The sequence below is a fragment of the Oncorhynchus masou genome, chromosome 6 (genome assembly GCF_036934945.1).
Source record: "Oncorhynchus masou masou isolate Uvic2021 chromosome 6, UVic_Omas_1.1, whole genome shotgun sequence".
Classification (NCBI taxonomy): domain Eukaryota; kingdom Metazoa; phylum Chordata; class Actinopteri; order Salmoniformes; family Salmonidae; genus Oncorhynchus; species Oncorhynchus masou.
In genome coordinates this window covers 67955862-67969622 of record NC_088217.1, presented here as the reverse complement: position 1 = coordinate 67969622, position 13761 = coordinate 67955862, and the positions used below count along the sequence as shown (strand labels likewise).

General features: G+C 46.1%; 1 protein-coding gene across 4 annotated transcripts in view; it reads right to left on the bottom strand.

Annotated features, from left to right (window-relative positions):
- Positions 1-4120, bottom strand: part of LOC135542489 (glycogen synthase kinase-3 beta-like) — a 51229-nt gene extending 47109 nt beyond the window's left edge. For all 4 annotated transcript variants that reach the window (XM_064969482.1, XM_064969484.1, XM_064969483.1 and 1 more), the window contains exon 1: positions 3150-4120. In XM_064969482.1, the coding sequence (XP_064825554.1) occupies positions 3150-3237 (88 nt within the window). In that variant the 5' untranslated portion in view covers positions 3238-4120. The remainder of the gene's footprint in view (positions 1-3149) is intronic.
- Between the last annotated feature and the right edge of the window lie 9641 nt (positions 4121-13761).

Here is a 13761-nt window from a genome sequence, read left to right as displayed (position 1 = left end):
TTTTTTCCATCTACGTAACATTGCAAAAATCAGAAACTTTCTGTCCAAAAATGCAGAAAAATATATCCATGCTTTTGTTACTTCTCGGTAAGACTACTGCAATGCTCTACTTTCCGGCTACCCGGATAAAGCACTAAATATTCTTCAGTTAGTGCTAAATACGGCAGCTAGAATCCTGACTAGAACCCCAAAATTTGATCATATTACTCCAGTGCTAGCCTCCCTACACTTGCTTCCTGTCAAGGCAAGGGCTGATTTCAAGGTTTTACTGCTAACCTACAAAGCATTACATGGGCTTGCTCCTACCTATCTCTCTGAGTTGGTCCTGCCGTACATACCTACACGTACGCTACAGCCACAAGACGCAGGCCTAATTGTCCCTAGAATTTCTAAGCAAACAGCTGGAGGCAGGGCTTTCTCCTATAGAGCTCCATTTTTATGGAATGGTCTGCCTACCCATGTGAGAGACACAAACTCGTGCTCAACCTTTAAGTCTTTACTGAAGACTCTTCAGTGGGTCATATGATTGAGTGTAGTCTGGCCCAGGAGTGTGAAGATGAACAGAAAGGCTCTGGAGCAACGAACTGCCATTGCTGTCTCTGACTGGCCGGTTCCCCTCTTTCCACTGGGATTCTCTGCCTCTAACCCTATTACAGGGGCTGAGTCACTGGCTTACTGGTGCTCTTTCTTGCCGTCACTAGGAGGGGTGCGTCATTTGAGTGAGTTGAGTCACTGATGTGATCTTCCTGCCTGGGTTGGCGCCCACCCCCCCCTCCCCCTCTTGGGTTGTGTCGTGGCGTGGCGGAGATCTTTGTGGGCTATACTCGGACTTGATCCGGGATGGTAGGTTGGTGGTTGAAGATATCCCTCTAGTGGTGTGGGGGATGTGCTTTGGCAAAGTGGGTGGGGTTATATCCTCCCTGTTTGGCACGGTCCGGGGGTATCATCGGATGGGGCCACAGTGTCTCCTGACCCCTCCTGTCTCAGCCTCCAGTATTTATGCTGTAGTAGTTCATGTGTCAGGGAGCTAGGGTCAGTTTGTCATATCTGGAGTACTTCTCCTGTCTTATCCGGTGTCCTGTGTGAATTTAAGTATGCTCTCTCTAATTCTCTCTTTCTTTCTCTCTCTCGGAGGACCTGAGCCCTAGGACCATGCCTCAGGACTACCTGACATGATGACTCCTTGCTGTCCCAAGTCCACCTGACCGTGTTGCTGCTCCAGTTTCAACTGTTCTGCCTGTGATTATTATTATTTGACCATGCTGGTCATTTATGAACATTTGAACATCTTGGCCATGTTCTGTTATAATCTCCACCCGGCACAGCCAGAAGAGGACTGGCCACCCCTCATAGCCTGGTTCCTCTAGGTTTCTTCTTCCTAGGTTTTGGCCTTTCTAGGGAGTTTTTCCTAGCCACCGTGCTTCTATACCTGCATTGCTTGCTGTTTGGGGTTTTAGGCTGGGTTTCTGTATAGCACTTTGAGATATCAGCTGATGTACGAAGGGCTATATAAATAAATTTGATTTGGGCATCATTCAATATCCCCTTTATTTTGATGTTCAGTGAAATCATCCCATGTGACGAGTCAACTCATTTAATTACAGTTCAATTCATAACTAAATTGCTTTTTTATTTAAATTGGAAGGATTTCATCATTTGCAATTATGTCTACTTATGATAAGGTAAAAGGTTTATGTTTCTATAGCCAATGCAAAAAGTATCTACATTTAAATGGGATTCAAATTAATTTGCATATATTTCCGTTAATTCCCATGGAAAGTTTCCACTTCTGAATATGCCCCAAAATGTGCAACCCTACATGTAATTCTACACTGATGTGTGAGAAAAGAGCATAGCCCACTGTCATCTTATGTACATAAACAGGACGACTCTCCAAAGATGGGAACTTGGTTTTGGTCTATTTATAATGTTATTTGCTCTCCAAGGGTTGACCAGGCTTCTCAGTAGACAGACATTTTAAAAAGCACTAGTAGGTCAGGAGGACTGACTATGTGGAGTCATATGACCAACCATAGATACCTTCAGAGACGTAGGCAGACACAAGATGCTGCGAACCAATCAGAAAGTCCCGGTGCTACCCCCATTGCCTGGGGTTTGCTGATGCTGCACGGCAGAGCAGAGGCCAGCAGCACTCCATCCACTGAGCAACTTGCCAATTATTGAGCTGAACAAAGTGCTAAATGAGCTGTGTGACCTGGCTGGCTGTGTGTGAAGCTCTAATAGTAGTAGTAGTCAGAACTAGCCTCATTTGCCAGATGTTGAAGCTTTACTAGAATTAGACCCATGAAGCCAAAGCATCCAGTACAGAGAGAATTTAGATGAATATGAATGAATTTAGTGAAAGGCTGATGCTCCTATGTGACAGTTATTCTTTTGATGAACCAAGCAATCGTATGTTGGCATTAGATTTGAGCATAATGACATGGAGCTACAATGGAATCCTATGGAAAAGTTAAGCAACGTTTTAGGTTTTTATTCCACTTTCACAAACTCTTTGTCAAAGACCAATGGTCAGATACTGTGGGTCCCACCTGACCCAACAGAATAGCAAAACCGACCTGCAGTACATACTGTAGGCTCTCCAATCCAGTGGACAGTCACCTCTAAATCCACTGGTCTGGATTAATTCTGAAGCCCAGAGGCTTCATCTGACCAGCCATGTTTAACATATCCCTGCTCAATACCCGAGAGTGCTCGATCAACACTATCCCTGGTCTGTCTGACTGCCTGCCTCAGAGCTGCTGGGTGGGGAATGAGAGGAGCGGACATGACAGTGTACCTCTAGGCATGCCCTATCAGCTCTTTCACCAATCCATTGTTTCAGTACTCCCAAAAATCAAGGGGTCAATCTCTAGAGTCTAGACTAGAGGGATGGCTCAAATGGGTCTAGGTAACAACGGTTAACCAAGCAAACGCATTGGACAGTGAATGGGAGAGTAACGTTACTGTCTGGAAATATGGGGTTATTCTATGTATGGACCCATATGGCATTTCAGTATTGACTGTGAATTAGGCTAGGCCTAGTCCACTCCAAGAGAAAAATATTTGCCCTTGTATCATAACAGCAGTAGCAGAGTATTATGACAAAAAAAGCACAGAGAAAACGTTAGCTCTATGGTCATACTTACTGCTGACTTTCATACTGCCAAATGCTGAAGGCTGCGGCACCGCTTTGCAGCTCTCTGCGAAGGAGGTGGTTCTGGGCCGACCCGACATATTCCAATCCAAGTTATCCCTGCTTCGTCTTCAGTCGAATCGTACCTTTTCCAGTTCTATTAGTCTTCGACTGTCCTCTGTAGAATGCGTTGTTTTTAATTTTTAAAAATGTAAAAGAAAATTGGTAGCCAATTCCACGATAGAGGTCTGCTTCTTCTTATATCGTTCTAACACGAGCTAGCCAGCCAGCTAGCTAGCGAACTAATTTCGAACCGGTCAGCTGCGTCTCTTCTCGAACTGTCGTCCAGCCACATTCAGCAATAATCTGTCATCCCTTTTATTTTGTATGTTCCTTTCACTTACCTCGGCTAACGTTATAAAGGCATTCTAGAAAATAACGGCCTGAGCTAGGTGTCTTATAAAATTGGGCCTCTTAAAGTTGCCAGTCCATTAAAAAAAACAACGCGGTAAAGAGGAATAGGCTACATACAATGGCATGAACGACAAGTCTGCTTACGTTGAATGATTCTCAAAATAAAACAATATCAGGTCCAATAGCTAATCTTCATATTCTTATATTGACACTAAAGGATCCGACAGCACCAGCCATGGCGGCTCCCAGTGTCAGACCGACCAACATTCAAATCGGACACAAATGAACAAAATTCCCGATTTCAGGCCGAAAGAAACGCACCGACGTTTCTTTGAGAACTTCGCCCCCATAAACACAGAAGCAATTGTCGATAGTCCTTGCTGGCTGACGACGACGTGAAAGACTATTCCAAATGTATTTTTTTGTTGAAAACAGTCATGCTACCGCTCCACTAAATGTGAAATTCTCTTTTGATTCCTTCTTTCTCTGTCTGCTAGTTCTCTTTGTCAGACTACGACCAAAACAACGCAAATTACTTAAACTGTTGAGTGGGTGAACCTCTTTCACGATCTCCACTAGATAGCCCAGCTACAGAGTCAAAGTGCCTATATTGTAAAGGCTCATGAAAATAAAACATGTATTTTTTGTCTTAATTTAAGGCCATGGTTAGGCATACGGTTATCAACGGGGTTAGGATTAAAAACACATTTTAATAAAATACATTTTAGAAATGGGCGGGGTGTATGACTTTGTGGCTGTGGTAAATAGGGACAAACCGCAACGGCTTCTAAGCAAATCTAAAACTACGGGAATATCGAATTGTGCACGCTCAGACAGACGCGAGGAGGTTACGTCGACCAATCCAAAGCGAATCCATACGAAATGTGTGTAGAGACCTCAAGCCCAATGAGCGCGTTTATGTCTTTAGTCTACTGCCGCTATTGTCAAGAAAAATAAAAGGTACAACGACATAATGGTGCAGTAACGTGTATTTATGGATGCCAAGGAAAGCCAGGCGTAACAAAATATTTGACAAATAAAACAATTGAAACATTCTCTTTCGTCTCTCTCTTTTCAATAATTTTCCATCAATTCGCAAGTGTCTTGATTCTCACAGGAGAAAGTATTCAAGCGAGCGAAACAGCGCCACTCTGTTTCAGTATGTGAAGCCTACGGAAAATATTCAGACCCCTTGACTTTTTCCACATTTTGTTACCTTACAGTTCTACAATTGATTAAATCGTTTTTTCCCTCATCAATCTACACACAATAACCAATAATGACAAAGCAAAAGTATTTTTTGGAAAATGTTTGCTAATTTATTACAAATAAAAAAGTGAAATATCACATTTACATAAGTATTCAGACCTTTTACACATTACTTTGTTGTAGCTCCTTTGGCAGCGATCACAGCATTGAGTATTGTGTATGACGCTACATTCTTCTCAGCAGATCCACTCAAGCTCTGTCAGGTTGGATGGAGAGATGTTTGATCTGGTTCAAGTCCAGGCTCTGGCTGGGCCACTCAAGGACATTCAGAGACTTATCCAGAAGCCACTTCTGCATTATCTTGGCTGTGTGCTTAGGGTCATTAGGTGAACCTTCGCCCCAGTTTGAGGTCCTTAGCACTCTGGAGCAGGTTTTCATCAAGGATCTCGCTGTACTTTGCTCCGTTCATCTTTGCCTCAATCCTGACTAGTCTCCCATTCCCTGACGCTGAAAAATATCCTCACAGCATGATGCTGCCACCACCATGCTTCACCGTAGGGATGGTGCCAGGTTTCCTCCATACGTGACGCTTGGAATTCAGGCCAAAGAGTTCAATCTTGGTTTCATCAGACCAGATAATCTTGTTTCTCATGGTCTGAGTCTTCAGGGGCTTTTTGGCTAACTCCAAAAGGCCTGTCATGTGCCTTTTATTGAGGAGTGGCTTACATCTAGCCACTCTACCATAAAGGCCTGATTGGTGGAGTGCTGCAGAGATGGTTGTCCTTCTGGAAGGTTCTCCCATCTCCACAGAGGAAATCTAGAGCTCTGTCAGAGTGACCATCGAGTTCTTGGTCACCTCCCTGATCAAGGCCCTTCTCCCTGATTGCTCAGTTTGGCTGGGCGGCCAGCTCTAGGAAGAGTCTTGATGGTTCCGAACTTCTTCCATTTAAGAATGATGGAGTCCACTGTGTTCTTGGGGACCTTCAATGCTGCAGAATTTTTTTGGTACCCTTTGCCAGATCTGTGCCTTGACACAATCCTTTCTCTGAGCTCAAAGGACAATTCCTTCAACCTCATGGCTTGGTTATTGCCCTGACATGCAATGTCAACTTTGGGTCTTTATATAGACAGGTGTGTGCCTTTCAAAATCATGTCCAATCAATTGAATTTACCACAGGTATCAAATCAAATCAAATTTTATTTGTCACATACACATGGTTAGCAGATGTTAATGCGAGTGTAGCGAAATGCTTGTGCTTCTAGTTCCGACAATGCAGTAATAACCAACAAGTAATCTAACTAACAATTCCTAAACTACTGTCTTATACACAGTGTAAAGGGATAAAGAATATGTACATAAGGATATATGAATGAGTGATGGTACAGAGCAGCATAGGCAAGATACAGTAGATGGTATCGAGTACAGTATATACATATGAGATGAGTATGTAAACAAAGTGGCATAGTTAAAGTGGCTAGTGATACATGTATTACATAAGGATGCAGTCGATGATATAGAGTACAGTATATACGTATGCATATGAGATGAATAATGTAGGGTAAGTAACATTATATAAGGTAGCATTGTTTAAAGTGGCTAGTGATATATTTACATCATTTCCCAACAATTCCCATTATTAAAGTGGCTGGAGTTGAGTCAGTGTCAGTGTGTTGGCAGCAGCCACTCAATGTTAGTGGTGGCTGTTTAACAGTCTGATGGCCTTGAGATAGAAGCTGTTTTTCAGTCTCTCGGTCCCAGCTTTGATGCACCTGTACTGACCTCGCCTTCTGGATGATAGCGGGGTGAACAGGCAGTGGCTCGGGTGGTTGATGTCCTTGATGATCTTTATGGCCTTCCTGTAACATCGGGTGGTGTAGGTGTCCTGGAGGGCAGGTAGTTTGCCCCCGGTGATGCGTTGTGCAGACCTCACTACCCTCTGGAGAGCCTTACGGTTGAGGGCGGAGCAGTTGCCGTACCAGGCGGTGATACCGCCCGCCAGGATACTCTCGATTGTGCATCTGTAGAAGTTTGTGAGTGCTTTTGGTGACAAGCCGAATTTCTTCAGTCTCCTGAGGTTGAAGAGGCGCTGCTGCGCCTTCTTCACGATGCTGTCTGTGTGAGTGGACCAATTCAGTTTGTCTGTGATGTGTATGCCGAGGAACTTAAAACTTGCTACTCTCTCCACTACTGTTCCATCGATGTGGATCGGGGGGTGTTCCCTCTGCTGTTTCCTGAAGTCCACAATCATCTCCTTAGTTTTGTTGACGTTGAGTGTGAGGTTATTTTCCTGACACCACACTCCGAGGGCCCTCACCTCCTCCCTGTAGGCTGTCTCGTCGTTGTTGGTAATCAAGCCTACCACTGTTGTGTCGTCCACAAACTTGATGATTGAGTATGCTCTCTCTAATTCTCTCTTCCTTTCTCTCTCTCGGAGGACCTGAGCCCTAGGACCATGCCCCAGGACTACCTGACATGATGACTCCTTGCTGTCCCCAGTCCACCTGACCGTGCTGCTCCAGTTTCAACTGTTCTGCCTTATTATTATTCAACCATGCTGGTCATTTATGAACATTTGAACATCTTGGCCATGTTCTGTTATAATCTCCACCCGGCACAGCCAGAAGAGGACTGGCCACCCCACATAGCCTGGTTCTTCTCTAGGTTTCTTCCTAGGTTTTGGCCTTTCTAGCAAGTTTTTCCTAGCCACCGTGCTTCTGCACATGCATTGCTTGCTGTTTGGGGTTTTAGGCTGGGTTTCTGTACAGCACTTTGAGATATCAGCTGATGTACGAAGGGCTATATAAATTTGATTTGAAAAAGTCATGGGGTCTGAATACTTTCCGAAGGCACTGTATCTGATGCTGTCTGGACCAAAAGAGTATGTTGCCGCCACAGCATCTGATTGATTGATGCCAGCAAGCATTTGGCCTCCCTTGATAAAATAATTAGCCAATCAGTGTTGAGCTGAGCTCAACTGTGGTTTGTCTTGGTGCCGCAAAACGCCCAACAAGGGAGGCCAGTTTGGATTTTACTTTACAATATGTAGCCTACATGTAGCCTAGTTAACTAGTTAGCTAATTTAGCAGGTTCATTGTTGCTCATTCGATAAAGTTAGGTTAGCAAGCATTTTAGCTAGGTAGCCTATGACAAAAAAAACTAAAAGTGTACTTACTGTATGACAGAGCCATAGACCGTTTTGCCAACATTAAAGAGGAGGGTTGAATTGGCGTTCAACTTGTCTATAAGTAGGGTGATTTTACTTGCGCGCACACACACAGAAAGAAATCAGTGCCATGGACAGCCACATGATATTTAGCTAAATTGATTGGACTTGTCATTCAGGGCAGAGCCCCATCTATTTACATATAAACAATAAAGTAAAAAACGTGTCATTAATATGTTTCACATATGTAAAACAATCCCCTCTTTTTTTGCTTTCTTGAGTAAGGCAGCTCCAAAATGCAGGTGTTTCAGCCTAGCTCAGTGCTTTCTGTGGTAGTGGGGCAGCCAGCGGAAAATACAGAGCGTAGGGGTTGATAATGTTCTCTAGATGCGCCGTGATTGGCTCAGTGTTCTGTCACTCATGGGGACACTACGTCACAGCAAGACCGTTGGTTGCTGCCATAGACTTACATTAGAAGTGCCCATCTAAGAATACTCAAGGTCATTGGCCACAGATAAAATTATGTCAAATCGTGTTATATCTACCGTAGCTTTGATTGGACTGATCATGTCAACATCATACTTTCAAAATCTTAGCTAGCAAGCTAGCAGTCATCATTATGCAGAAAGTCAGCAATCTACTGGCAAATTGTTTTCAATCCTTGTCATATAAAGATAAATTATATATAAAATGTATCAGGGTGCTCATCGGCCATTGGACATAAACATTACACAACAAGTTTGAAATCGCAAATGCAACAATTAGTGCTAAGGTGCCAACTGCAGCCCCAGGTTCGATCCCAGGCTGTGACCGGCTGTGACCGGGTGACCGGCGGTGACCGGCTGTGACCGGCTGTGACCGGGTGACCGGCTGTGACCGGGAAACCCATGAGGCTTCGCATAATTGGCCCAGCATCATCCGGGTTCGAAGAGGGTTTGGCCGTCGGGATGTCCTTGTCTCATCATGCTCTAGAGACTCCTTGTGGCGGGCCGGGCGCCTACAAGCTGACTTCGGTTGTCAGTTCCACAGTGTTTCCACCGACACAGTGGTGCAGCTGGCTTCCGGGTAAAGCGAGCAGTGTGTCAAGAAGCAGTGTGGCTTGGCTCTCGACCTTCACCATGTCCGTAGGGGGTTTGCAGCGATGAGACAAGATCGTAACTACTAAATGGATAACACAAAAATGGGGGTAACGCCATGGGACAGAAAATGTTCAATACATTGGCATGTCAATCCAGCAGGACTTCTGCCACGTTACTATCAACTGGAAAATCGGAACTGGGAAATGTCAGACTCGGATAAAACTAGACTGGGAAAATACCGAAAATAATTCAACTCGGAATTCAAAGTCAGGATTTTGGGCCTCTTTCTAGAGCCCACAAGAAGGACTGCCACGCCACCTTCCTGTTCAAGTGACCACAGCACAACAAGGTGAGTCCAAAATATGTATTGTATGCTACTGCACAAATGAAGTAATATGCCATGGAGATATGCATACTGTAGCCAAGAAAGTAATACCAAGTGTATGTTGTGTAGTAAGCTGTTAGTAGTCCATGTGTCTCACCCTAATAATTTGGTCCCTTTCCTCCCTCATAACTTTGCCTGTTTTAGAGAATTGTGTTCATCGAATATTGTAAGAGATTTCATTATCTGCTTATATGCCCCTTTTATTTATCCTACAGTTCTGACTTGGTATAAATGGGGAATACTGTAAAAACGGCCCATGTTCTGAATTCTGTTGCTGTAAATTTCAAAAGTGCTGAACAAATAGTTATATTGACTACGACCATCCGAGCTCGCTCATTAATGTCTTAATCCAAATTACGGATTGCCTCTTATCCGCTCATCTTTCCTTTATGCCATAGTTTGTATATCTCAATTGTCAGTAGAAACCACATTTGTTTAAGCAAGTCAGCCATATCAGCTATGTTTCCTTTACAAGGCAGCAAATGAGGCTGATTTAACCGTTTCACTGCCAAACAAGGCTCCGCTGATAGCCAGGTGTAGCGGAAGTAAGGAGTCCCTCCATGGTGCTGAAAAGAAAAGAAAGCTCTCAAAGTTTCCGGTTCCGGGTTCCGGGTTGGAGCGAGCGGTCGCATCTACACTTCGGTCCGCAGGTAGTATAACTTTTCATTACATTTCATTATAGTACAACGGTTTGATTTGTCTAATCTTAGCAATTTCTTCTTAGCTAGCTACATAGCCGTCTTTGTATCAAAGATAATTGCATAATTATCGTATTTCGCCGTCCTAACGTATCTGCCCAGCAGCTAGCTAAGCAGCTAGCTAACATCCACTGTCCACCAGCACTGTAGAAACTATTACACTCAACTGAACGACTCGATTAGCGTAGTGTCAGCTAGCTACATAGTTGTCTTCGCTGTCTTCGTATCCAAGATAATTGTGTAGTTTAGAGTGTGTAGACTTAGAGTGATTATCTTAATTTACCGAGGTTAGCTAGCCAGCTATTTGTCGTCCTTAACGTAGGAGATGCTGCTAGCTAGCTAGCCAACAGCTAGCCTACCTCTACCGAATTGAACTTCAACTACCCGGTCAACATTCCCGTCGCTCCACAGGTAGTATCACATTTTCATTTCACTTCATTACAGTACAACGGTTTGATTTGTTTGATCGTAGCTAGCCAGCTACATAGCCGTCTTTGTATCTAAGACAATTGTGTAGTCTAGAGCGATTTTCTAGGTTAGCTGGCCAGCTATTGTCGTTCTGTTAACGTAGCTAGCCAGCTAGCCCCCGAATAGCAGCACTGTAGAAACTATTACAGTACAACGGTTTGATTTGTTTGATCGTAGCTAGCTAGCTACATAGCCGTCTTTATATCTAAGACAATTGTGTAGCCTAGAGCGATTTTCTAGGTTAGCTAGCCAGCTATTGTCGTTCTTTTAAGGTAACGTAACGCAATCAACCTGCTAGCTAGCCAGCTAGCCCCCGAATAGCAGCACTGTAGAAACTATTACACTCGACGGAACGACTTGATTAGTGTAGTGTCAACATCGCAGCCACTACCAGCTAGCCTACTCCAGCAGTACTGTATCATTTTAGTCAATAAGATTCTTGCTACGTAAGCTTAACTTTCTGAACATTCGTGACGAGTAGTCCACTTGTCATTCCAATCTCCTTTGCATTAGCGTAGCCTCTTCTGTAGCCTGTCAACTATGTGTCTATCTATCCCTGTTCTCTCCTCTCTGCACAGACCATACAAACGCTCCACACCGCGTGGCCGCGGCCACCCTAATCTGGTGGTCCCAGCGCGCACGACCCACGTGGAGTTCCAGGTCTCCGGTAGCCTCTGGAACTGCCGATCTGCGGCCAACAAGGCAGAGTTCATCTCAGCCTATGCCTCCCTCCAGTCCCTCGACTTCTTGGCACTGACGGAAACATGGATCACCACAGATAACACTGCTACTCCTACTGCTCTCTCTTCGTCCGCCCACGTGTTCTCGCACACCCCGAGAGCTTCTGGTCAGCGGGGTGGTGGCACCGGGATCCTCATCTCTCCCAAGTGGTCATTCTCTCTCTCCCCTTAACCATCTGTCTATCGCCTCCTTTGAATTCCATGCTGTCACAGTTACCAGCCCTTTCAAGCTTAACATCCTTATCATTTATCGCCCTCCAGGTTCCCTCGGAGAGTTCATCAATGAGCTTGATGCCTTGATAAGCTCCTTTCCTGAGGACGGCTCACCTCTCACAGTCCTGGGCGACTTTAACCTCCCCACGTCTACCTTTGACTCATTCCTCTCTGCCTCCTTCTTTCCACTCCTCTCCTCTTTTGACCTCACCCTCTCACCTTCCCCCCTACTCACAAGGCAGGCAATATGCTCGACCTCATCTTTACTAGATGCTGTTCTTCCACTAACCTCATTGCAACTCCCCTCCAAGTCTCCGACCACTACCTTGTATCCTTTTCCCTCTCGCTCTCATCCAACACTTCCCACACTGCCCCTACTCGGATGGTATCGCGCCGTCCCAACCTTCGCTCTCTCTCCCCCGCTACTCTCTCCTCTTCCATCCTATCATCTCTTCCCTCTGCTCATACCTTCTCCAACCTATCTCCTGATTCTGCCTCCTCAACCCTCCTCTCTTCCCTTTCTGCATCCTTTGACTCTCTATGTCCCCTATCCTCCAGGCCGGCTCGGTCCTCCCCTCCCGCTCCGTGGCTCGATGACTCATTGCGAGCTCACAGAACAGAGCTCCGGGCAGCCGAGCGGAAATGGAGGAAAACTCGCCTCCCTGCGGACCTGGCATCCTTTCACTCCCTCCTCTCTACATTTTCCTCCTCTGTCTCTGCTGCTAAAGCCACTTTCTACCACTCTAAATTCCAAGCATCTGCCTCTAACCCTAGGAAGCTCTTTGCCACCTTCTCCTCCCTCCTGAATCCTCCTCCCCCTCCCCCCCTCCCCCTCTCTGCAGATGACTTCGTCAACCATTTTGAAAAGAAGGTCGACGACATCCGATCCTTGTTTGCTAAGTCAAACGACACCGCTGGTTCTGCTCACACTGCCCTACCCTGTGCTCTGACCTCTTTCTCCCCTCTCTCTCCAGATGAAATCTCGCTTCTTGTGACGGCCGGCCGCCCAACAACCTGCCCGCTTGACCCTATCCCCTCCTCTCTTCTCCAGACCATCTCCGGAGACCTTCTCCCTTACCTCACCTCGCTCATCAACTCATCCCTGACCGCTGGCTACGTCCCTTCCGTCTTCAAGAGAGCGAGAGTTGCACCCCTTCTGAAAAAACCTACACTCGATCCCTCCGATGTCAACAACTACAGACCAGTATCCCTTCTTTCTTTTCTCTCCAAAACTCTTGAACGTGCCGTCCTTGGCCAGCTCTCCCACTATCTCTCTCAGAATGACCTTCTTGATCCAAATCAGTCAGGTTTCAAGACTAGTCATTCAACTGAGACTGCTCTTCTCATTATCACGGAGGCGCTCCGCACTGCTAAAGCTAACTCTCTCTCCTCTGCTCTCATCCTTCTAGACCTATCGGCTGCCCTCGATACTGTGAACCATCAGATCCTCCTCTCCACCCTCTCCGAGTTGGGCATCTCCGGCGCGGCCCACGCTTGGATTGCGTCCTACCTGACAGGTCGCTCCTACCAGGTGGCGTGGCGAGAATCTGTCTCCTCGCCACGCGCTCTCACCACTGGTGTCCCCCAGGGCTCTGTTCTAGGCCCTCTCCTATTCTCGCTATACACCAAGTCACTTGGCTCTGTCATAACCTCACATGGTCTCTCCTATCATTGCTATGCAGACGACACACAACTAATCTTCTCCTTTCCCCCTTCTGATGACCAGGTGGCGAATCGCATCTCTGCATGTCTGGCAGACATATCAGTGTGGATGACGGATCACCACCTCAAGCTGTACCTCGGCAAGACGGAGCTGCTCTTCCTCCCGGGGAAGGACTGCCCGTTCCATGATCTCGCCATCACGGTTGACAACTCCATTGTGTCCTCCTCCCAGAGCGCTAAGAACCTTGGCGTGATCCTGGACAACACCCTGTCGTTCTCAACCAACATCATGGCGGTGGCCCGTTCCTGTAGGTTCATGCTCTACAACATCCGCAGAGTACGACCCTGCCTCACACAGGAAGCGGCGCAGGTCCTAATCCAGGCACTTGTCATCTCCCGTCTGGATTACTGCAACTCGCTGTTGGCTGGGCTCCCTGCCTGTGCCATTAAACCCCTACAACTCATCCAGAACGCCGCAGCCCGTCTGGTGTTCAACCTTCCCAAGTTCTCTCACGTCACCCCGCTCCTCCGCTCTCTCCACTGGCTTCCAGTTGAAGCTCGCATCCGCTACAAGACCATGGTGCTTGCCTACG